Genomic DNA, 25323 nt, shown 5'->3' on the forward strand with positions numbered 1-25323 from the left:
CAGAGTTGGGGGTTCCAGAGGAGGCTGGGGGGTGAGTGGGACTGGGATGGGGGTGAGGAGCGGCGGGTGGGGACTGAGCTGGGACAGTAGGATGGGAAGAGGGGTCGGGTCGGAAGGGGTTAGAGCTGGGGAGGTCTGGAGGGGTCCGGGGACGTGAGTGGGGCTGAGGACTGGGATGGGGGTTCGAAGGGGGGTGCGACGGGGTTGAGGTATGATGGGGTTGGTAGGGGGCAGAGCTGGGGGGTCTGGAGGGGGCCGGGGGAGTGAGTGGGACTGGGGACTGAGGACTGGGATGGGGGTGGGATAGTGGGGTGGGACAGGGTTGGGGTATGATAGCGTTAGCAGGGGCAGAGCTGGGGAGCTCTGTAGGGCGCTGGGGCGGGGGGTGAGTGGGATGGGGGTGGGATAGGGAGGTGGGGACTGAGCTGGGACAGTAGGATTGGAAGAGGGGGCGGATCAAAAGGGGTTAGGTCTGGGGGGGTGAGTGGGGCTGAGGACTGGGATGGGTTCCAAAGGGGGGTGGGATGGGGTTGGGGTATGATGGGGTCAGAAGGGGGCAGAGTTGGGGGGTTTGGGAGGGGGCTGGGGAGCTGAGTGGGACTGGGGAACCACACACCTTTGCACCCCCGCGGCACTGGGCTTTGTATCCCAGGGCTCCCAAGCCAGGCTGCCGGCCCCTGATTTCTCACCAATTTCGGGGTTGGAAAGGAGACAGTGCCAGGGCCCATGCTAGGACCCCAGGGACTTGGGGCAACAGCTGGGGCTGCCCCCCAAGTCAGCCCTGCCCCAGGCACTGCTCCCATGGTGGGTAGCACTGGAGCCAGGGAGCCAGGGCCTGGAGCAAGAGTTAGGGGGTGGGGGGCTGGTGGGTTCCTCTGGCTAGAGGGAAATGCAGGGTGCATGTGAGCAGGGGGGCTCCAGGAGGCGAGGGGGCCCCATTGCAGGAGGGGGAACTGGGCAGGTGTTTGTGCTGATCTGGGGATGGGGTAGCAGAGATCCCCCCATAGGGCTGGCCTGGGTGTCACTCATCGCTGAGGCTGGGCTACCGCCCATAATGCATGCAGGGACCTGGGCAGGAGCAAGTGGGGAGGGTGTCGGGGGGAAGCAGGTGGTAAAGGACTGGCCAGTGCAGGGCTGGTTTCCCTTCCAGGTCCCCCCTCCAGACAGGCAACTTTGTCCAACCTGTTCCTAAAAACTGAGGGGAAGTCCACAGGCTCCGAGGGAGGGTGTGGAACCCGCCTCATTGGAGGGTTTTTTTAGCAACTGGTTGGTTGGCCTAGGTTGACTTGGTCCTGCCTCAGCCTGGGGGTTGTGTGTGCCCTGGAGGCCCCGTCCAGCCCGTTCTGTGATTCTGTAGCTTGTTCTTTCCAAGGTGAAACTTTTTTTTTTAAAGTTCCGAGAAGCGCTAGATCCAGCCCCTGTTCTGGGGGAGGCTGGAACAGGGGGTCCCTCAGAGCGCTCTCCCTCCCACTCAGAGCCCTGGAGATGTGCACTCCTAGCCTAGGCCTGGTGGGCTGCCCCGTGATGCCGAAAGGTGTGAAGTGTAAAGCATCTGGCATTTGCATTGGAATGATAATCGGGACTGCATGCAGCTGCTTGGGGCCTACTGCCAATGAAGGTCAACAGGAAGTGTTCCATTGACTCCAGAGGGCTTTGGATCACGCCCTTAAAGTACATGTGTGTGATAGCTCTGGGCTCTGGCTGTGAAAATGTGCGTGAATATCTACGTTCCTTTTAATCCTCATGGGGCAGATCTGCAGCTGGTGGAATTGGCCCCAGCTCTATTGAAGGCAATGGAGCCATGACAACTGACCCCAGCTGAGAATCTGCCTTTTTAACTTCTAGAAATAACCAGTCAAAAGAAAAGGAAACCTCACTCTCTTCGGGTAAGCCACAGTCGCTTGTCCATGTGCCTTACTGACTGGTGTATTTTCATGTCTGGGGATATAAGTATCAACATCTGGGCCCTATTTGAAGGTCAGGTGATTCTTGTGTATCCCAACCTGAAATTCTAAGGGAAGAGAATTTATCTTTGGAGATACCTCCCCCCATACCCACTACAAAGGCATGTAATTCCTTTTGCTGCCTGGAAGGCTGAATAATAGACTGTAACAAAAGCAGAGCTCTGGCTTGCTCCCGCTCGGGTTTTCCACTGGCTCTGCTTTGCATTGGAGGGGGCTGATTTGATTTGCTCTCTTTGGGAGAGGTAAAAGCTATGTCACATGAGGCCATTGTGCAGCCAGGGGAGTGAGCAGTCACTTTTGTTCTAAAGTGCATCTGAAGAAGTGAGGTTTTTACCCACGAAAGCTCATGCCCAAATAAATCTGTTAGTCTTTAAGGTGCCACTGGACTCCTTGTTCTTGTTCTAAGTCTCACAAAGCCTGTTCTATAGCAGAAGAAACGAGAGTGACTAAGCACTATGTTACCTGTGCATTTGCAGGGACTGCAAGTTTAGTTTGGGAATTGGGATTGAGTTGGGGATTGGTCCTGCTTTGAGCTGGGGGTTGGACTAGATACCTCCTGAGGTCCCTTCCAACGCTGATATTCTAGGATTCTATGACTTACAAAGCAGCTGGGGGGGTTTCTTCTTCTAAATTTTACTAATCCAAGATAGAAAAGACTCTGTAGACCATTTAACCCATCCCCTGCCTTATGGAGGATTGTTCCCTACAGTATATATGGGAGCATTTTACACAGCCTAGGGAAAAAAAAAAAAAACTAGTGATGGAGCTTCCACCAGGTCCTTTGGGAGAGAAGTCCACAGTCAGGGAATTTCCCACTGGATCATTTGAGCGCAGGGCAATCCCTCCTGCAGAAACACCCACACAGTGAGGAGAGGCGAGACTGCACAATGGTGGGTACATCCAGACGGCGGGTAGCGATCGATCTATCGGGGATCGATTTATCGCGTCTCGTCTAGACGCGATATATCGATCCCCGAACGCGCTCCCGTCGACTCCGGAACTCCGCCAGGGCGAGCGGCGGTAGCGGAGTCGACGGGGGAGCCGCGGCCATCGATCCCGCACCGTGAGGATGGGAGGTAAGTCGAAATAAATACGTCGACTTCAGCTACGCTGTTCCCGTAGCTGAAGTTGCGTATCTTACATCGACCCCCACCACCCCTAGTGTAGACCAGCCCGGTACAGCAGCCTCAGACTGTACCAACTTTTTTTTGGGAATTCCTCACAGGGTCTGAGAAGGGGGGGGGGGGGATGTGTGACATGAGTGTCCATGTCCAACCAGCCACAAAGAACTCCTTGGCTGGGCAAAATCCACATGGCGGGTCCCTCTTCCCATTGCTAAGACTGAGGCAACGATCTAGCAGCTCATAGTTCTGATACACGCAGTATATTCTTTTAAAATTCGACTCAGCTATTTCGTTGCTCAGAGGCGGTCTGCTCCCTAGTGGTGGAACACTCGTCTGTGAAGTTCCATCTGGGCATTTTCTTCCCTCATCCGTCTCTGTATTTTTTTTTAGTTCAGTACCTACACAGAGCTAAGAGTAGCTAGGAGCAATGTCTCGGGTGTGGCAGCAGTGGGAGAACCAGAAAAAGAAGCTCAACAATTTTCCCACCCACACCCTTTGATACAGCTTTGATGTAGGTGCTGATTTTTAGTGGTGCTTTACAGAGAAGCACTTGATTCTTATCTATTTTCATGCCACCTGATAATGAATCACATTGATAGCCCCAATTTCATCCTGCAGGATCTGAATACTTGCCAACTTCACATGCATTCACCAGCCAGGTGGTGCCCAGGACACTGCACAACAGTGGGGATGGGAAGTGGAAATTTTGGTCAAGGACAAATCTGTACTCCTAGAAAAAGTGCCAGGGGATCATTTGCCAGACAGAGCCTCTGGGCCAGATTCACCATTACTGAAATCAGTGGAGTCACCACAGCATATGCAGTGATGAATCAGGACCTCTGTTTTCAAGGTCCCAGCTGAAGGAGACACACAGCCAGTAAATCTACCTAGATGTTAATGCTGTGCCCATCACTGTGGTATCTGAGTACATAAAATTCCTGGCAATCAAAAAGAATTAGGAAGGGTTGAGTCAACCTTGCTGGTGTTTTAATTTGTGTTTTCAGAGAGTCTCGGTATCATCCCACTAAGGGACTCCTCCTTTGACCTAACTTCAGAATAATCATGTGGCAGATGCTCAGCTAGTGTCGTTTGCCAGAACTCGGTTGAATCAAGGGGGCTACGACAAGGATCTGAGGATCTGCCCCCATACCTTCTGGGTTCTCAGGCGTGATATAGTGTGCTTCTAGAGGGCAAAGGGGCACAGGAAAGAGGCCCAGATCCTTGTCATAGGCTGCAGTACTCTGATGTTAGCAGCTTCTCTGGAGGAGATTTTGCCTAGGTTTTGCCAGAAGTTATTGGCATATGACATGGCCCCAAGTGCTGGATGCTGCCATACGGGTGGCTGTGAAAACAAACGATAATCCGACCAAGAGAATAATTATTTTGTGTAACCTGACATGAGAACATAAGAGCGGCCATACTGGGTCAGACCAGTGATCCATCTAGCCCAGTGTCCTGTCTTCCGACAGTGTCCAGTGCCAGGTGCCCCAGAGGGAATGAACAGAACAGGTAATCATCAAGTGATCCATCCCCTGTCGCCCATTCCTAGCTTCTGATCAACTCCGTAATTGGTTGGTCTTTATTCCCAATGATCATACCATAGACAATGTGCAGCAGAGAGGGAAGCTTTGCGAGAGGTTGCTATTCTAACCTTTTACTTACCTATCTGCTCCTATAGGGGTCAGGCCATTTGGGAGCGCCTGACGAAAAGCTCTCCTCTAATTCCATAGAAAAGCAAAATTACCAAATTAGGTAGAAATGTGGTGCTGGAAGTGATGAGCGACGGACTAGCTGGCAGAGGCCGGCCTGAACAGGCAGGGTGGCATTGGAGTCTCTAAATCAACAAGGGTTGGATGTCTTTCTAGAAGATATGCTCTCATTCAACCACACGTTACCAGGCTTGATACAGGAATTACTGGGTGGAGAGTCTCTGACCTGTATTATGCAGGAGGTCAAATTAAATAACCATAATGGTCCCATTTGACCTTTAAATCTATGAGTCCTGAGCTCTACAGCAAGTTTTGTGTCAAGGGGCCTTGATAACTAGCGCTGGTCAGGAAGCAGATTTCCTGCCCCGTGGAAAATGTCACTATTTCAAAAAATTTTACGACCCCCCCCCCCCCCAAATGGAGATGAAAAGGCAGATTCTTGACATTTTTGGCAAACTGAAAATATGCAAAAATTAAAATTCATTTTGTTGGCGTAGCCGTGGTTGTCCCCGGATATTAGCGAGACGAGGTGGGTGAGGTAATAGCTTTTATTGGACCAACTTCTGTTGGGGAGAGAGACACGCTTTCAACCTTACACAGTATCTCCTTCAGGTACTAGCCCAGGGGTCGGCAACGTTTCAGAAATGTTGTGCCGAGTCTTCATTTATTCACTCTAATTTAAGGTTTCATGTGCCAGTAATACATTTTAACGTTTTTAGAAGGTCTCTTTATATAAGTCTGTAATATATAACTAAACTATTGTATGTAAAGTAAATAAGGTTTTTAAAATGTTTAAGAAGCTTCATTTAAAATTAAATTAAAATGCAGAGCCCCCCCGGACCAGTGGCCAGGACCCGGGCAGTGTGAGTGCACTGAAAATCAGCTTGCGTGTCGCAGGTTGCCTACCCCTGTACTAGACAAATGACAATCCTACCAAGAGAATAATTCTTTTGTGTAACCTGACTGACCTGCAGAAGAGCTCTGTGTAAGCTCGAAATCGTGTCTCTCTCGCCAACAGAAGTTGGTGCAATAAAAGCCATTACCTCACCCATCCTGTCTCGCTAATATCCTGGGACCGACAGGGCTACACGAACACTGCAAACAATGTTTGAATCATGGCTGTTTCAGAATTCAGTAAACAGATCTGCCACTCTGAGCTGGGAGCCATGCCCTTCTTGTTTCTCTGGGAGATTCCTGATGCCCAGCCCTCACATACTATACTGAGGGGCCATAAATAGAAGATAACTTGAAAGTCAATATTCATTTTCAAATAGGGAAAGTGTCAATATTTTTTTCCAAGTTCATTTCATTTCCCCCCTTCTCTATCTTGGTGCTGGTGGAGTCATTCCAACCTGGCAAATGCTTTTTAATGCTTCTCTCCACACTTCAGAGAAGTGTTTTATTCAATAAAGGTCTTCCTTCCAATTACTATACTCGTGCTAGATAGCCAATGATCTTCACCTGTCGTATAGTAAATCCCTTCTCTCGGCTGCCCCTGTATTTGTTCTGCATTTGCTGAAGTCAGTTCCTGACGGAAACAAATAATGCCTTAGGCTCTGATGGCCCTGTAGTAGCAGCGTGATTGTGCTGAGATAGACTCTCCCTTAGCCTCCAGGGCTGTTAGTATATCTGGAGAGCAAGGATTGTTTGTGACTCTGTGAATAAAGAGTGGGAGTCAAATTGTTATTTCTGCTTGTGGTGGAGAAAGGGGAAATTACTTCAGAGTCTCAGTTCTTGAAGGACTTTAGCTGACAAGGGAACATCACTGATAACATATAGGACTCGCATAGTATCTGAGAAGGATACTGTGACCCCTGCTGTGTGACAGCGATATTAACTTTCAGCAGCCCTGACCAATGTCATATGACAGGAGCCAGGAAATAAAGTTCACCCTCTTCCCAGCACTCCTGCATGTCACCCATTTATAGCCAGGTGGGAGGATGTCCTAAAGCGCAGGTCACTGTATGAAAAGGACCCACAAACTACAGCTCCCGGTCCCAGCTGCTGAGCCCAAGTTTTCCTAGAGTGTGTTGACACAAAACATATAGTGTTGTGGTAGCTGTGTTGGTCCCAGGATATTAGAGAGACAAGATACAAACATGGCTGTTCAGTGCATAGGTGTGGAAAGGCCGACACAAATGACACACATGAGTGAAGGAACACAAGCCAGAACAGATTACAGAATAGTTAGATGTATTCAAGTCATCAGGGCTTGATGAAGTTCACCTTTGGGTGTTTTCTCGGAGCCATTAGTGATTATCGTGGAGGAAGGGTGAGGTCCCAGAGGACTAGAGAAGAACAAGCATAGTACTGATCTTGAAAAAGGCGTACAAAGAGAACCTGGGGAATTAGGCCGGTGAGTCTAACTTTGAGACCTGGAAAGATATTGGAACAAATGATTAAACAATCAATTTGTAAGCACCCTGAGGATAGCAGGATTATAAGGAATAGCCACCATGGATTTGTCAGGAACAAGTCAGGCTCATTTCCTTCTTTGGCAGTGTTTCTGGCCTAGTGGATTGTGGGGAAGCAGTAGGTGTGCTATAGCTTGATTTTAATAAGGCTTGTGACGCAGCGCCACATGAATTCTCATAAGCCAACTAGGAAAATGTGGTCTAAATGAAATTTCTAGATGGTGGGTGCACAACTGGTTGAAAGATTATCCTCAAAGAGTAGTTATCAATGATTCACTGTCAAACTGGGAAGACGTATCTAGTGGGGTCCGTCCAGGGCCGGTGCTTCCATTTAGGTGACCTAGGCGGTTGCCTAAGGTGCCAGGATTTGGGGGGGCGGCATTTTGCCACCCTCGGCGGCAATTCGGCAGCGGGGGGTCCTTCTGCACTCCGGGTCTTCGGCGGCAATTCTGCGGCGGGTCCTTCACTCGCTCCGGGACCCGCCGCCGAAGTGCCCCGAAGACCGGGAGCGCGGAAGGACCCCCCCACCGCAGAATTGCCGACAACGACCGGGAGCGCGGAAGGACCCCCACCTAGGGCGCCAAAAACCCTGGCGCCGCTCCTGGGTCCGTCTTGGGTCTGGTACTAGTCAACATTTCCATTAATGACTTGGCTAATGGAGTGAAAAATATGCTTATAAAAGTCATGGGTGGCACCGAGCTGGGAGGGTTGTAAGCACTTTTGGAGGACAGGATTAGAATTCAAAATGGCTATGACAAATTGGGCGATTGGTCTGAAATCAACAAGATGAACTGCAATAAAGGCAAGTGCAAAGTACTACACTTAGGAAGGAAAAAGCAAATGTACAACTATGAAATGGGGAATAACTGGCTAGGCAGTGGTACTGCAGAAGAGGATCTAGGGGATATAGTGGGTAACAAATTGAATATGAGCAAAAAAATGTGATGCAGTGGGGTGTATTAGCAGGAGTGTCATATGTACGACCTGGGAGTTAATTGTCCCGCTCTACTCAGCACTGGTGAGGTATTAGCTGGAGTCCGGTGTCCAGTTTTGGATGCCACATTTTAAGAAAGATGTGGACAAGTGGGAGAGAGTCCAGAGGACAGCAACGAAAATGATAAAAGGTTTAGAAAACCTGAACTATGGGGAAAGGCTAAAAAAATTGGGCATCCTTAGTCTTGAGAAAAGGAGACAGCGGGTGGAGCTGATAACAGTCTTCAGATATGCTAAGGGCTGTTCTAAAGAGGACAGGGATCAATTGCTCTCCATGTCCACTGAAGGAAGGAGAAGGAGCAGCAAGGGTAATTTCGGTTAGATATTAGGAAAATCTTTCTAACTATAAGGCTAGTTAAGCACTGGACTAGGTTACCAGAGGAGGTTATGGAACCCCATCCCTGGAGATATTTAAGAACAGTTCGACGAACAGCTCTCAGGGAGGGTCTAGGTTTACTTGGTCCTGCCTCAGTGCAGGCAGCAGGACTAGTGACCTATCGAGGTCCCTTCCAGCCCGACATTTCCAGGATTCTAGAGCCATGCTGGGAAAAAGCTGCTGTGTCCAGCCACGCTAGCTGGAAACTTGCCAGCTAAGCGTGCCAGGGGTTTCTAGCTGTAGTACAGATGGAGCTTAAAGCCTAGTGTCCCAATGCCACTGATGCCTACCCATGGCATCCAGCCACAAACTCATGCCACGTAATTGCCCCCTTCTTGAGGGTTTCGTACATTAAACAATTAGCATTCGTGCCTCTGTTAAGCTTTTCCTTTGCTACTTGGTTTGGTTGTTGGTTTGAACCTTTGATCTGGGGTCAGTTCCCTGCTCCAACACAGACTTCCTGCATGACCTTGGGCAAGTCACTTAGGCCCAGGTCTTCCGGCTCCTAACTTCCATTCATGTAGGAGAAACCTAAATACTTTGTGAAGCTGCTTCTTAGTCATGACAATAATAGGATTTACCCGGCTCCCAGGGGTGTTAGGAGGATAAACATGCTAAAGATTTTGGGGTGCTCACATACTACAGTATTGGGGGGCCACATAAGTACCTTAGGTAGAGAGATTCTGTTACTTTGATCATATTCGGTAACACCTTGACTTCAGGGGGACTGTTCATGAACTAGAGTGCATAAGGGTGCTAGAATCTGGCCTTAAATCATTTTTGTCAAGGCTGTCTAAGGACTCAGTGATAGACCTGCGATTAGAATCCTGGGTCCCGGCCCTGTGCTCCGACCACTACATCCCCATCCCTAAAGAAACACATTTGATAGAGTCCCATAGAATATTCTCACTAACGTTTCACATTTGTTTTCTGTGTGCGTTGTCCTCACAGGTTCTCTGGTTACTGTTTCTTGCTCTTCTCATCGGGTCGTATGCCAGGTGATCAGTGACGGCAACCTGACCACCTCTGTCCATAAGAACCTCACTTTGCACAGCAGCTGGGCAACACAAGTAGAAAGCAAATATGGATTTTACATTGGCTTGGCCCTTGCCATCTTCTCCAGTTTCCTCATCGGCAGCAGTGTCATCCTCAAGAAGAAAGGGCTGCTGCGGCTGGTGGACAAAGGGAGCACCAGAGCAGGTATGGAGATTCTGGAGGATGGTGGGGAAGATGGGGTTTCTGCTCCCAGAATCAGATGCATTGTCTACACTCCCATCAGTAATGAGGCCGGGGGAAATGCCTCGTGAGATTTGCTGTTGGTGCGTGTGTTTGCATCTGAAGAGCATGATAACTGGGAGTGGGGAACTTTTTATCCATCAGGGACTCTTCTCTGTGTAAATAAAACTGGATGTGGGACTCAAATGGTTCACAGCTCTGGTGCTGGCCCTTTGCCCAGGGGAGAATTTCACCCATGAAGAATGGATCAATTTACTCAGATGGGATTGCACAATTCTGTTCTCCATGAATCAAATCCTGCTTGTATTGAAGTCAATGGGGAAGTTTGCCATTGGATTCACTGGGACAGGACAAGGCCCTGTGTGTTTTTCCTGCACTGGAGAATGACATCTTATTAATGCAAAATGTCAAATTCATTTGCAGAGCCCAGAATGTGTGTATAAACTTTCCCTCTTCCACCAAGTAAATCTTAACTCAATGTTAAACTACATATAAATAAGTCCCCATCTGTGTTATTTATTTATTATTAATAATAATACAGTAACTAAAACATGCTGAGAACTCTACAGAACAATATGGTCTCTGTGCTGGCTGGAGAGGTTACAATCTAATCTCAGACATGATGCAGCAAGTGAGGGCCGCTGTCATTATCTTTGCCGTCTCAGAGAGGTTATCTTTTTGATGCACCTGCACCCAGCACCTCAGAACCAAAGCAGTTCTAATGCCCTAAGAATGGTCCGGGTGGCTTTACTTCACAGGTAGAAAAGCACCTTGGATGGTGCCCATCCAAATTAGAGGTAATGATTATAAGATCCTCAGTGTTCTTCAGTTGGTGTCTCAGGTATCCTACCGCTGGCACCATGAGGTTACACTGACTATGACTTCTCAGATGACACAGAACAGGGCAGGGCTTATTACTGAGTGGGCTGGCCCCTAATGGTATTGCTGACCTTGATCCCCACTGTTTTGCAAGGTGAGCGTAAGTGATACTGCAAGGCTTTACTTCCATCCCTTCACACGTGTGCATTGTCCTTAATGAGCAGAGTGCAAACCATGCCTTCTTGCTGACAGAGTGTGTCTGTCCTGATAAGATGGCCTAGGGGGCACGACCAGAGCTGGAGCAAGAGGGATCTCTGTGAGAGCATGCAAATGTGTCGTGCCTGTTGGGGCAAGTGGGGGGTGCTGAATGCAGGCTCTGGCTGAGGCACGCCTGTGTGGGATTGTATTGCACAAGGGGGAAGGTATGTGCCAGGATGCGATTATGCAGTCGGTGCTTGAGCAAGGGGAAGTGTGTGTATATTGCATCACGTTAGCGCAGCAGGTGGAGGTGAGTCTGAGTGGGATTTGTGGAAGCTCAGCTTGTGGTTGTTGGAGCACGTGTGTGCAGTGGGGTTGCACTGGTGTGTGCGTGTCTGTTGGCTGACCAGCCGTGTGTACAGATTCTAGGTAAATGTGGGTGTGTTTGTGTGTCTCAATAGGTGGAATTTGGAGGCGGGGTGGAGTCTTATCCCCCAGTTCTGCCCACTGTTGAGTTGCACAGTGGAGTTTAGCCCACTGCTCTGGTGTCACAGACATAAGTTTTAATAGGCGTTTCGAACCGCACCTCCAGCCAACCTCATTGTGTACAAACCACAGCACCTAGCTCCTAGATAACATTTTTCATCAGTTGATCTCCAAGAGCTTTACAAAGGAGGTCAGTATCATTGTCCCTGTTTTACAGATGGGAAAACTGAGGCACAGAGCAGTGAGGTGACTTGACTAAGGTCGCCCAGCAGGCCAGGGGCAAAGCTGGGACTATAACCCAGAGCTCCTGAATGCCAGTCTGGGCCTTGAACCACTAAAGCGATACAGATCCACCCCCATGGTGACTGCCCCTTGCTGAGGACCGGCCATATGCAACAGCCGATGTTGTACAGTTCAGCTTTTTTGAGTTATCTGCCCAGAGAAATCTTAGAAATTTAACATTAACAAAAGTATTTCCCCGGCTTCCCCCTCCCAAAGCTGAGCTAACTCCGTAGTGGTCACGGGGATTTTCCAGAGTGATCCACCGTGGGGCGGAGTTCAACCATGGAAAATTTCAGCCACAAAGAAGAATTTCTGAGAAAGTTTTGCGCCAGAGACAGCCGGGATTTCTAAGGGAGCCAGTGTGTAATCGTCTCCCTGTAGCTTTCATTGAGGAGTTTGAAATGTTTCAATAATAGCAATAGTTTCCCAAGTGTTCTTTATCCGTTGCTGGCTCAGACTTTCCTTTTAGCCATCTCATCTTTCCATCTAGGCATTTATTACAGGCTCATTAGCATGGTATTTGAGCACGGCCCTCTGCTGCTGCATACTTCGACAGTCCCCGTAATTTGGGCTGTTACGTGGTAGTACCTGCTCAGCCAGTGTCATTGAAAACTGGCCCTAGCCTGCTCCCACTAAATCAATGGGAGTTTTTGCTTTGATTTTAATGGGGACAGGATCAGGCTCTTGATGTGGAAGAACTTCAGATTTCCACTTCCCAGAGCTTTCAGTGCTTAGCACCGGCCGGCGGGGGATAACATTGCCTTTTCAGTGTTGACCAATGGGATTAAATAGCTGTCTTCTGTTGTATTTATGCAGGCTGTAAATACCACCTTCCACTAATAGCCTTCTCAATCTCTGGTTGCCCTGTCGGATTTTACTGATTTGTTTATTGTCTCCTCTCCTTCTAGGTTGTTTCAATAGTCATTTGAAACAGCCCCTCCATAGCTCGGTATCTGCTAGTTCTTGTGGCTGTGGGTTATTTTTCTTGTAGTCCCTAAATATCTGTGCTTTGCTTTCCCAGGAGACGGAGGTCATGGCTACCTTAAGGACTGGCTGTGGTGGGCTGGACTGTTAACCAGTAAGTGGGGTTATTCACGTTCCCGTGCATTTCTAGCCCTCACAAGGTTTAGAAAATGGAGGCATAACCAAGCTATTATTTTAGCCAGTTTCTCCAGTGGCTCGGAAGTTGGTTCAGTGGAGGGACGGATTCTCCACCCCTTGCAGATAGCTAAATAGAGCAGAACCAGCATGCCGTGCCCGTCACATCGCAGCCCGTCTGGATTGCTTGCAGAACTAGTTCGCTCGGTTTTCCTGGCCAAGAGTATGAAAAGCCCCGGTTATACCAGGAAGGCTGGCTGGTCTGTCAGCGTACCAGGCACTGGACAAAGCCTGACCAAGGTCATAAAAGTGCACGTCTACAGCAGTAGGTAGATATTCAGGAGGGGGAAGTAGCACCTCCATCCCCCTGCTTGGTAACAGAATCCAGGATGCACAACTTCCTACAGATTCCCCTTGTGTGAAGCTCCCTCCTCGGTAATAGTTCTCACGGGGGTTATTTTTACCCAAGATGCCCTGGCTCAGTTTACATGTGGCGTGGAAACCCCCAGCAAGATTCGGGCTCCTTCCTTATCGCTCTGAAAATGCACAATGACCTTAACGAAGTACGTGTTGTAACTCACTTGTTGGCTGTTTGTTTTTCTCTTGTTTGCTCAGTGGGTGGAGGGGAAGCTGCCAACTTTGCTGCCTATGCGTTTGCACCTGCAACTATCGTCACCCCCCTTGGCGCCCTGAGCGTGCTCATAAGGTGATTTCTAGGTCTCTCTCTTTTTATATTCAACCCCCTTTTTTTCCCAGATGGCACAAACGTGATTTGCGCTGCAAGAAGAAAAACATCTTGGCGATTGCTACAAAATAGACAAATAGATGGATGCTCTTCTCAGCGTGGGATGTTGCGCAAAGCACATTAACTGTTGGAGTAAATAACATATACCATATGGGAACAATGTATGTTGGTGTGACCAATAGTCCAGTGTCTATTTGGAAGCTTTTATAAAAACCTCGGTCTCTTCCTCCTTGTTCTGTTTGCCCAGCTGCGGTGCTGGTACCAGTGGATAGTATTTGGCAGTGGATAGTATTGCCAATCCCAAATGCCAAAAATCATGAGAACTTTTCACAAAATCATCCATTTTGGGTTCTCTTGATTTGCAGTCTGGCTTTTGAACTTTTAGGGTGCATTGGGATCACATTTTTGCACTTTTCTGTCCTGCCAGAGGGCTAGAAACTTACTTTTCTTTTAATGAAAACTGGGAGTCTCCGATTTTCACATGACTCCAGGAGCTAGGGCTATTTTTTCAAAAAGACACCAATTCCTGCAAGACTCACAATAAAAATGGGAGATTTAGTACCACTACAGTGGGGGAACTGCCTCCAGAGTGGGCCATTTTGATGAGCAAACACGTAGGTGGAACGTGACTAGACTTTTTGCTGTTGGGTTCCCCTGTCCCTTCAAAGAGTTTCTAAAGTTTAATAACTCAATAATTAATGGAATGTTAGTTTCTTTGGTCCTCAAACCCCTTTCTCTGGGTGCTAGGAACGTCATGTTACCCAACTGAGCATGAATGGAACTGGCCACACTATTAGTTTCTCTGGAGACACATTGATCTCTCCCCACCTATAAGCATTTTCTTTTCAAGACCTTAATTTTATTTCTACATGAGTTGTGAATTTTAGGAGTCACACAGTCCGGACTCTGTTGTTAGTAACTCTGGTGTGAATCTGGAATAACCCCACTTAACTCAGTGGAGTGACTCTAGATTTACATCCAGACAACAGAGAGAAGAATTGCTTCCTGGCCCTTAATAAAAGTGAAGACATGAATGTATTTTACATGTAACCTTTTAATCTGCCTTTTGTTTAACCCTTGCCGTTCTCCCTTAGACTATTTGGGGGTAGTAACGTATTTTATTTGTCTGACCCACACAGTGCCATCCTATCTTCCTATCTGCTCGGAGAGCGGCTAAACCTGCTGGGAAAGCTAGGCTGCATGCTGAGCATTGTGGGTAGCACGGTGATAGTGATACACGCCCCAGAAGAAGAAGAGGTCACCACGCTGGCCGAAATGGCTTCAAAACTGAAAGAGCCCGGTAAGCACCAGGCAGTTCAGCCAGCTCAAAGATGCGGCCATTTAGAGGAAAATATACGAGCATCAGATAGAAGGAGTTTTGCTTTAGTTAGGGACCACGCCTCCAGGGTCTAGCGGAAGGATTTAATAGACTCCATGGTGCACCCCTATAACCTGTTCCCTGCAGTACCCCTGTTGTGCATTCTAGTGTTTTAGACAGTGGCTCTAGAATCCTGGAGAGTGCGTGTTTGTTTTTGTAATCAGCACTTGGGATCCAGTTGTGCAGGTTTTAGAGAATCATAGGGTTTGCAGTTATTTGTATGACTGGAGCATCTAGGAGCCTGATTCTATTGCTGCCCTTCTCTGAGGGGCATCCATATCTGGGCTGAATTTGTACTAGGAGCTTTTTCCCACCCCAAACCATTTGCAGTCTCAGCTTCCAAGGTGCTCAGGTTGTGACTACCTGGAGTGGAGCAGGTCAGCATTAAGGTGGCCAAGCTGCAATGCGGAGGCGGCACAGCCGTTTCCCACAGTCAGCCAAATCCCGTCCTCCTTTATGCCCATGGACCCATGTGCTGATGTGGCCCTACGCGTTGCCATCTGATTCGAACTTTCCATGGGCAGCGAGCTCATTCATAAACTGGTAAAATGAACCCCCGACCGGTATTTGTCTAAGGCCTTAGACTGGGATCGCATAACAAGTGACTGGGGATTCTTTGGTCCCAGATCTATAGCTGGTGGAAATCCACATAGCTTCATGCAGTTTAGTGGAGCTACAATGTTTTCCACCAGTTTGAAGATCTGGCCTTTTGGGTTTTTTTCAAACTGTATTCCTGCGTATGTCCGGTGTGTTACTGCCTTACTCTGGGTTACGTTGCTTATGACCAGCGGTGGGCTGGTGTTTGATCTCTCTGGCGTATCCCGAGTAACGCATGCTGGCGTTATAGCCTGACTGTGCATGCCAGTGGATTTCATGTTGTCACTTCTTGCCTCTCAAAGGTTTCCTCGCTTACGCTGCCATCCTCTTAGTCACCTGCCTGATTCTGATCTTCTTCCTCGCACCCCGCTACGGGCAGCGCAACATTCTCATCTACCTCACCATCTGCTCCGTGATTGGTGCCTTCTCAGTGTCTTCCGTCAAAGGACTGGGGATTGCCATCAAGGGCTTCTTTGATGACCAGCCTGTCCTGCAGAACCCGCTGACCTGGATCCTCATCCTCACGTTGGTGGCTTCCGTCACCACTCAGATCAACTACCTCAACAAAGCTCTAGACATTTTCAACACCTCCTTGGTATTTCCCATCTACTACGTGTTATTCACCACCATAGTCATCACCACTTCTATCATCCTCTTTAAGGAGTGGGTCGCCATGTCGGTGGTGGACATTATTGGGACGGTTTGTGGCTTCCTCACCATTATTTTGGGGGTGTTTTTACTCCATGCCTTCAAAGACATGGATATAAATTTGGGGAACCTACCGCATGTTCTTCAGAACAGCGACCAGGCACCAACAATCAAGGACGACAAGAACATTCTGATAGAAGTGGACAATGCTGGCATGATTGCCGATGATAAACCCAAAGTATTCATGATCTACAGCTAAAGCAGTGATATAAATGTTCAAGGGCAGAGGATGCTGCTCTGAACAGGCTAAAATGTTACTGAGAAATTTTAAAGCAAAAGCACAGAAAGTAAAACTAATCATGGGGCTGACCTAATGCTACTAGAGTCAAATGAAATCTTCCAGTGGGCTCTGGAGAAGGCCTGATGTCATAACACAAGGAAGGGGTATATTTTGTGTTCATCCACAAGACATCAACCTGAATAGCTGCTGAAAGCGGCAACTCCCTTGAAATATGACAAGCTTGGAGCAAAATTCTACTCTGGGATCCTTGCTGATGGCTGGTCTCTCAACATTGTCAGTTTCTAGTGCACGATCTGCACACTTTTTCCTAAGCAGAACTCTGGCTGATGTGCTTACTTCAAACTGACCTCCACTGACTGACTGATTAGTGGGTTTTGATTTCTTTACAGCCCCTATCCCAAGAGCTTTAGGTACTTCTACAAAACTTAAAATACATGGCAACAGCAAACAGAAAGGGCAGAGACCCCCCAGTGAATATTCTGCCCTTGCAAACCCCCTGGGCAGCTTACCCAGGCGGATAGCAACAGCAAGTCCTGACAACCCCTTAACTCTTCCAATCCCCGAAAGCCTGGGGGAAAAGATGGGTTTTCAGCATGCCATTGGCTTGTCAGAGCAAGTTCCATAGTAAAAGGCCCACTCCTGGAAAACACCCTCCTCTGACCCACCAACCCCCTCTTTTTGAAGCCAGGACACACCTTCATCCTGGGCAAGAAAATATTTAGACAGGCAAGTAAGGGATCATTTGTTTTTGTTGCCATCCTACCAAAGGGCAGCCAAACAGATTTTGTACCTAATAAATTATCAGGGTAATTATGCAACATGACTTTATGGCCTCTGATGATTTTAACCACAGCAGTGTAGCACGGGGCGTTCCACGCAAGGATCTAGTGCAACATTTGAGAGGGGCTTGAACCAAAACATCCTTAAAGAGGAAGTTCAGGTCAGAGCTGAACATAGTTTCTGTCGCTTTAGTGAGAGAAACCAAAACCTCAGGTCCCAACACCCTGAATGCTGAGAAAGTTTGAAGCTGAGTTTTGCAGCTCTCTCAGCCCTCCCGATGCACAATAGACCCTAGCAGGGCAGGGAAGTAAGCAGTGTTTGTCCTAAGGTGGTGAAAACTGCCACTGCCTGGCTGCAGGGGAACCTAATCTATCTGAGTGCACGAATGGAGAAGGGTGGACTCACTGCTGGAACCCCCGCCCCCAAATTGCTGGATGATGTAGTATCATAGAATATCAGGGTTGGAAGGGACCTTGGGAGGTCATCTAGTCCAACCCCCTGCTCAAAGCAAGGCCAATCCCCAGATAGATTTTTGCCCCAGATCCCTAAATGGCCCCCTCAAGGAGTGAGCTCACAACCCTAGGTTTAGCAGGCCAATGCTCAAACCACTGAGCTATCCCTCCCCCCGTATAACAGGCTCTCACCTAGCACCCCCAGCTAAAGGACCCCAGAGAAAGCACCCAAACTCCATCCACACACCGTTTGCTGCCTCCCCAGACCCCTGCCTGCCTCGGCCGATTTCTGGCTTTTTCCACAGCCCCTTCCTGAGCTCACTCTTCGCTCCTCTCCCTTGCTCTGCAGAGTGCTTGCCCATTCTCCATCAGAGCACTACCTCCCCTGGTCTTCTCCCTAGAAGCCCATTCCTACCAAGCCACTCACGCTCAGGGCTTTTTCCCTGGACTCCCTTCCCCTATGCTAGGGCCTCAGCTCCAGTCTACCCCCAAGGCCAGCCACCTATGGTTGACATCCTCTGAGGCCCACCTACAACCCTCTCCTATTACGGCCAGCCCCAGGCTGTAACCTCCCTCCAACTGAGCATGCGCTGCCTTTTGTGCAAACCCTCTTGCTCTCAGCTGGGCCCAGTCATGAATCAAAGCCACCTGGTCCCCGGCCAGTTAGGAGCAGCTGGAGGGGGTTCTGACTCCCTTATAGGATGAGCCAGCTGGTGACAATGAGCTAAGAGCCAGTGCTAGTGTGTCAGTCAGACGAGGCAGAGCTCAATCTTGCCAGTGGTGAAGAGCTGTAGAATGTACACCCCGGGCCCTAAATGATCAGCCTGAGAGAACGCAGGTCTGCTGCTCTTTGAGCTAATGATTTCACATGGGACAGCCCCAGACTTCAGCGTGGTAGTTCAGAGAGGTTCAGACCTGGCGGTTGGGGGTTGATTCAGTCTTTTACAGAGAGGAGCTCTTAACCAAATGCCAAGGTTTCAATCGGCTCAGCTTGGAAGTACCCACAGATTTCTAAGGGGTTGGCTGTGAAGTTTTGGTTCAGCCCCATCTCTGCGTTGACCTGTTGTTCTGCTAGGACATTGCTTTGTGCTGGGTAACGCTGTGGGCTGTGACAGCACCAGGACTGCGTTTGAAATTATCTGCGTTCACTAGAAAGGTGAACGATGCCACTTAAGGCTATAGGGCCAGATTCTGGTGAGTAATAACTTTGCAATGGGACTTCCTCTGCAGGAAGGGACCATTCAGCTTGAGTAATAATGGCACAATCTGCCCCTTAGCATATATTTTTTTAAACAGGGCTCTGGCAAAGTGTGTGTGTGTATATGTATGTATAGTATATAATTAATCTTTGGTTTTGTGAGCTGTGGGGGGAGCAGTTTCCTGCAGCACTATGTTAATTAGCTTTCACGTGAGTGTTTTTCACATTCGCTCTAATTGATGCGGAGCGTCTGCTGTAAAGTTACTGGGCCTGATTCTGCCCTTGCGTGAGCCGGTGTAAATGGGGACCGAGCTCAGCGGAGTAACATCGGCCTTGGAGAGCGGCAAATCACTGACTGTCACTGGCTTCCTCCAGTCTTAGCACCTTGCCTTGGTCAGTGAAAGTGCTTCTTTAGCCTGGAAGACCAATTGGGTGCAAATGCAAAAGACTTTTTTGGCAAATGAGATTAGTAACCAAATCGGCAAATGGTTTCGAAGCTGAGGTTTGGGGAGCCCATTGTGGGCTGTTTGGGAGATTTGCAGAGCTAGTTTCCAAGTCTTTTCTTCCCCTCATTGAAACCCATATGCTTTTTGTCCCCAAGGGAAGTGTGGGCTGTGCCTTAGAAGCCAGGCTGGCATAAGTGGGTAACCGATCTGTGGCTGTAGAGATTGATTTTTTTATTAGCATTTTTCTTTCCTCACCTCGTCTTTGCACAGTCTCTCTGTCTGTGGTTTGCACTGTGTCCTGCTCCCCTTCCTCCTGGATTTTTACTCTTCTCCGCACAGCTCCCTCTTCCACAGTGTCTTTCAGCCACAACCCCCACAATCTGAGTCCTCCCCCACCTTTTGAACCCACAACGTGAGCTTTAGTTAATCCTGAATCGTGGTGCTCGGTTGCTGGTAGCAACCACTGTGGGCTGAGTAAGCAGAGCCTTCAGATGATTGTGATCTAGTTCCCCTACAGCGGAACATCACTCATGTCAGTCTCCTGAAACCACACGTGGATCCCTGAAAAACATCTCGGCTCTCTTTGGATCTGGGGTTTAAGAATACGGCTGGTCCCAGCGCACAGGTAGACCCTCTATTTACTGGCATCCGAGTGCTGAGATCAGCCGCTGGGGTAAATTGACTTTAAATGGAGCTAGGATCCCTCCGGTGTCTGGTTTTTTAAAGAGTTGGAGATGTGGGGAGATTTACTAGATACAGAGTCCAATGAAAACCCCCAGCATTATTTTATGAGCGGAAGGTTCAGCTAATGAGCTCAGCACGTCAGCGCTACGCTCAACACCCGTCACTTGTGGCCAGCTGAATAAGTGGGGTGGCAGTGTCCAGGGGCAGGAGATCGGAGCAACACGCTGAGCCGGAAGTCACCGCTGTGACCGGTGAAAGTCAATGTCCCCCCAACTCTACCGTGGAGCTGCCAGATCTCACATTATGTCCTTTGGGGCCCTCAGCACAAGGTGATACAAGACACCATCTGGCCCTGCCTGCAAGATCCTGGGCTCTTTATTCCTAATGAACGTGCTTTATACATACTGGGAAGAGGCAGAATTAATGTATCTGGGACTAGCTTTGATGTTTAACCGGAGGCAACCCCCCACGTTCAATGACATTTCAATAATGTTTGTACTTAGAGGGAGAATAAAGAGTTTTATACAAATGCTTGAGGGCTGAGCTGAAATCTTTCTGAGTGGTTCTTTGTTGCAAATTTATTGCTGTGCCGCATGTGGGTATACTGCCGGCATCTGCACCATAGCAAGAAATAGAACCCTGGCAAAGAGATTAGAACAGCAGCTCCCTCTCCTGGTAAAGAAAAACGGTCCTTGCTGCTCTGCTCTCCATGTAATTCCAGTTTCAGTTCCTAGCCAGGGCTTTGCTTTGTGGGTTGAATTTTGGAGCGACAAGGCGGGTGAGGGAGTATCTTTTGTTGGACTAACGTCTGTTGGAGAAAGAGAGAGAGAAGCTTTCGTGCTAGACAGAGCTCTTCTTCAGGTCTGCAACCGACTGGAGTCTTTGCAGTGCCTGAACTTACCTAAACGTTTAGAAAAGACCTTTTCCCTGGAATCGCATCACTTCTGAACAAGGCACGTCCCTCTTTAAGAGTGTATCAGTCACCAGGCTGAGCTAGCGCTGTCTGGCATTGATTCAGTTAGCAACACTCCCATGCAACAGGTCAATGACAATTGACAACAAATTTATTCAATAGAAACTAGGCAAAAGGCACAATGAATTGCATTATTCAAGTATTTGCATAGGTGCAGAGAGAGCATTATTGTAAACAATACATGGACCGAAGAGAAAGTGACACATAGTTTGTATATGTTCTCCCAAATAAAATTAAAAAAAAAATCACATTTTCGTTTCTCCCCCACCTTCATTCACTCAGCTCACACACGCGGAAATGTAACGTGATTTACTGAGCGTTCCCTTTTGGAGGCTTTACAATATCCCAGAACTTCAGGCTTCAGGGCATGTCCAGTTGTTTTCTGAGCTCTGTGTTCCCTGGCTCTATCCCCCACCCATTGAAGGCAATGGAAAGTATCCTAAGGATTTCAGTGGGCCCGGATCAGAACCAGAGGCTGTAGCTGAGGGTTCGCTGTCTGCAGGAGTGAATAAGGGTGTGTGTAGTTTTAATAAGATGTCGAGCTATGTTCAAAATGTGCATCTGGTGCTGATAGGGATTGAGGCCTAAATGCATGATGTGTCCTTTCCCCCCACCCTGTGTCCATCTAGTCTGTGAGCTCTTTGGGGCAGGGACTGTCTACCACTCCTTGCACAATGGGGGCTCATTCGGGGTTGGGGCCTTGGCACTGTCGTAATAAATATGATTCATAACAATAAACAAACAGAGTGGTGAAAAGCCAGCTAAGGTGGCCGTTACAATCACTGGAAGATAAAAAAACCCTCTGAGAAATAACTGGCTGCTGGTGCGATTCCCTTTTTATCACCCTTCTTTCAGGGTCTTTTGCAAGGAAACTATCCAATTAAAGAAGGGCCTATAAAAATACTTTGATTTTGTCAAACTGCAAATGGCTGCTTTGCATTGAAGCACTGATGCCAGTGGACAGTAATCAGGAGCAGGTGTGGAGAAAAACATTTCAAGGGTAGCGAGAGTCACTTACAGCCCCATTTGGGGGGCATTATTGGTTGGTTTTTAAGGAGTATGAAAATCTCGGCAGAGGGTCCAAACTAACCATTGCAATGAGTAGACAGCTGGATGGGAACAAAGTGCCCTTGTTTACTTATAGAACCTTGAGGAGGAAGAAATGCTAATGTTGCAAAAAATGGCTCGGTCCATCTTTAGATGCCAGCCAAACCTAATGTGAATGTTCAGAGGTATTTCTTCATGGTCAGGTAGCAATAATGGAATCACAACCCAGAACAGGTTTTTGCAAACCGTAGGATTTCTTACACTGTGCAGCTTGGACTATTCGACTTGAAGACTTCTAGTCATAATAAGTCGGATATGACAGCTTCTGTGTCTCTAGCTCCAGAATTGCTGATGCTCACACATGAAGTAATTTCAAGGAAAACGGAAAAATTGCTGGGGGAACAAAATGTCCCAAATCTAAAATCTTGAGATAAAATGTGTGGGAACCTAAATCAGTTAAAAAAACCCAACAAATTCACAATGTTAAGGCCCTAGGATTAGGACCTTCAGTTTAAAGTGCACATGGACAACTGCCTCCACGAGGTCCATTTAGAGGAGAGTTTGGATTCAATCAGCTGTCCAACAAAAGCACCATGTGTCATAGAAATCTTCCATTGCTCTCCCAACTGGGAAGCTCTAAAGTTACGTTTCTTGTTAGTCTGGTGACCAGGTACCCAGTGTTGCTCTGTATTGCTCAACACAGAATGGAGGCTGATGGGCTATATACAGAAAGTGTACGGGTCTGGTTAACTGTGGTACCGCATTATGGCAGGAAGGTGCCACCAGCCAGACTTCATTTTAACTCCATTTGACTGTTCACCCTGTATTTTCTTTAGAGAGTTTTTCTGTAGTACCTAGTCTAAGTCCAAACGACACTGATAAGGGCACATAAACCAAGCTGGAAATGCCACTAGATCTTACACTTACATCAACAAGACAAGACAGAGGAATCAAGCGGTTAATGCAATACAACCGACTGGCCGTGATGGAAAGGGTCTTGCTAGGGATGGTCTGGTTGGGAGGAGGTTTCCAGCCCAGGTTACTTCAGCATGGCATATTTTCCACTGTTTCCTTCCCCGCTGCTGGCCAGTCAGTCAATGCCCAGGGAAACAGAACGGACTGAAGCCTTTGATAGCTCTGTAGCTGTGCCTGCTCTGGACAGACCAAGGGAAGCAGAGTGGTGTGATCCTTAGAGCACCGCCTGTCAAGTCCAGCAGCTGACAAATTCAGATCACTGAGCACCGGAGCACTAACGTACTGATGAAATATAGCGTGTCGGTGTAGCCATCTCAGTCCCAGGATATTAGAGACACTAGGTGGGTGAGGTCATATTTTTTAAAATATGGAGCACTCTCTCTCCCCAGCCCCCCTCTTCTGCATTATACATTGCACAATAATATGTCACTGCCATTTTAATCAAGTAACTCCTGTATTGCAGGAAGCCAAAGGCACAGTGGGCCAAATTCAGTCTTGGCATATACTGATGCAATTCCCACTGGTGTCACTAGGTGTTGCATCTGCCTACACTAGGACTGTGATTTAGTTGGGAATTGGTCCTGCTTTGAGCAGGGGGTTGGACTAGATGACCTCCTGAGGTCCCTTCCAACCCTGATATTCTAGGATTCTATGATAGCGACATCCATTTGTGCAGGGCCGGATGTGGCCCAGTGAGCCAGGTGGGAACATGGGACCAGGGGAGAGGAGATCAAGCTCTGAACATGACCTGTGTATCTGCTTCCTGGTGACAAAGACATCCAGTTCCTGGTGAGATCCTGAGTCGATACGGAAAGAATCCCTGTTTGGCTGGATGACCCCAGCCCTGCGGCACAGAGGGCCTGGCCATCATTTTTTCAAGGGGTCCGCTCCTCCGGCTAGCTTCACTGTTGAATTCTGGTGTGGGGAGTTACAATGGGGGGGGAAAAAAGACACTGAAATAAGTATTTGTGAAAAAGAAAAAGCTTCCCACTTGTTCTCGCTCAGCTCACACCACAGAGGGGCAGGCCAGGCTGTCTGAGTCCAGCTGACTGATGGAAGAAACATATAGGAACCCTGGCAACGTCATGCCAATTCAGACCTGTATCCCGCCTCTGGCCGTGGCCCGTACCAGACTCTTCACAGGAAGGCGCAAGAATCCCCATAATGGACACTGCTAGAGTAACCCACCCATAGGGAAAGTTTCTTCCTGACCCCAGGCAGTTAGAGGCTGGGCTCAGACTTTATATTAAGCGTGAGTCAATGATTAATAGACGCTATAAGCACATTGCATAGAAGAGTAATGTATTCTAAGCAAGAAACAAAGAATTTTGAATTCACATTCAGAAAAGACAACTATATGGCCAAGCCTATAGGGTCCCCAACCTCAGGGCATAAGAAATGTTTGCAGCCAACTGCACATGACCTAAACCTTTCCTTACAGTTTACATACATGAGTAATGTGTGTTACAGATGGTTATAAGTTAGTCACTGGACAGTGGTGTAGTTGGTTATAAGCCGTGGTCTCAAACAATCTATAAAAATTGATTAACCATTTGTTAAAACACCTATTAAGCATTTATCAACTCTTTATCAATGGAACCCTAATATAAAGAGTAACAAGATTGGAATTTTCCCTGAAGCAGGAAAGTTTATATCCCTTATCATTTATTTTTGTCCAATCTAATATAATGGTGGGTGTTTTCAGTAGTCAAATACATGTCTAATTCTTTAAGAATCCTGTGGCAATGAGTTCCACAGGCAATGTGTTGTGTTAAAGCATGTTTACTCTGATCAGGTCCAAATTGGTTGCCTTTCAATTTCATTGGCTGGCCCCCTTGTTCTGAATTTATGCCAAAGGGTAAATAGGAGTGCCTGAATTACTTTTTCTATAGCCTTCATTATTTTGTGCCCACCTATGTCATGTCCTCTCTTATTCTTCTCCTTTCAAAATATCTCCTCAGAAGCCGTTCTGACTTATCTTTTACGTCACCCGTCCCTGGACCCCAGAACGGAACACAGGATGAAGGCCTGCCATCAATTTATAATTATACACTGCCATCGTAATATTGTCAGTATTTTTTTTCTAGCCCATTCCTAACATATCCAATATGGCTGCCGCTGTACAATGAGCAGAAGTTTACTTTGAGCTATCCACAGTGACAAATCAAGTCTTTCCCTGGAGCTTCTTTAAAAACCAGCCTGGTGTCTGAGTAGCTAGAGTTCTTCCTTCCTGCGTGTATTGTCCTGTATTTAGCAACCATGAGTTTCATCTGCCATCATGCTAGCCAGTCACTTGGCTTTGAAATTCCTCAGCGCCTCACTAGTCTTGACCAACGTAAATAATCGTCTGTCATCAGCATGTTTTGCCACCTAGGTCGCTGCTCGTGCCCTTCTCGAGAC

General features: G+C 47.9%; 2 protein-coding genes across 4 annotated transcripts in view; one reads left to right on the plus strand and one right to left on the minus strand.

The window, feature by feature from the left end:
* Positions 1-17050, plus strand: part of NIPAL4 (NIPA like domain containing 4) — a 17272-nt gene extending 222 nt beyond the window's left edge. The window contains exons 2-6 of the mRNA XM_026659487.2: positions 9532-9780; positions 12623-12679; positions 13315-13405; positions 14584-14744; positions 15722-17050. Coding sequence (XP_026515272.1) covers positions 9532-9780; positions 12623-12679; positions 13315-13405; positions 14584-14744; positions 15722-16326 — 1163 coding nt within the window. The 3' untranslated portion in view covers positions 16327-17050. The remainder of the gene's footprint in view (positions 1-9531; positions 9781-12622; positions 12680-13314; positions 13406-14583; positions 14745-15721) is intronic.
* A 3920-nt stretch (positions 17051-20970) lies between these two features.
* The window catches only part of ADAM19 (ADAM metallopeptidase domain 19), a 54825-nt gene continuing 50472 nt past the window's right edge, over positions 20971-25323 (minus strand). For all 3 annotated transcript variants that reach the window (XM_026659321.1, XM_026659320.1, XM_026659319.1), the window contains one exon: positions 20971-23838. In XM_026659321.1, the coding sequence (XP_026515106.1) occupies positions 23791-23838 (48 nt within the window). In that variant the 3' untranslated portion in view covers positions 20971-23790. The remainder of the gene's footprint in view (positions 23839-25323) is intronic.

Source organism: Terrapene carolina, unplaced genomic scaffold (assembly GCF_002925995.2).
Source record: "Terrapene carolina triunguis isolate 2854851 unplaced genomic scaffold, T_m_triunguis-2.0 Scaffold629, whole genome shotgun sequence".
NCBI classification, from domain to species: domain Eukaryota; kingdom Metazoa; phylum Chordata; order Testudines; family Emydidae; genus Terrapene; species Terrapene triunguis.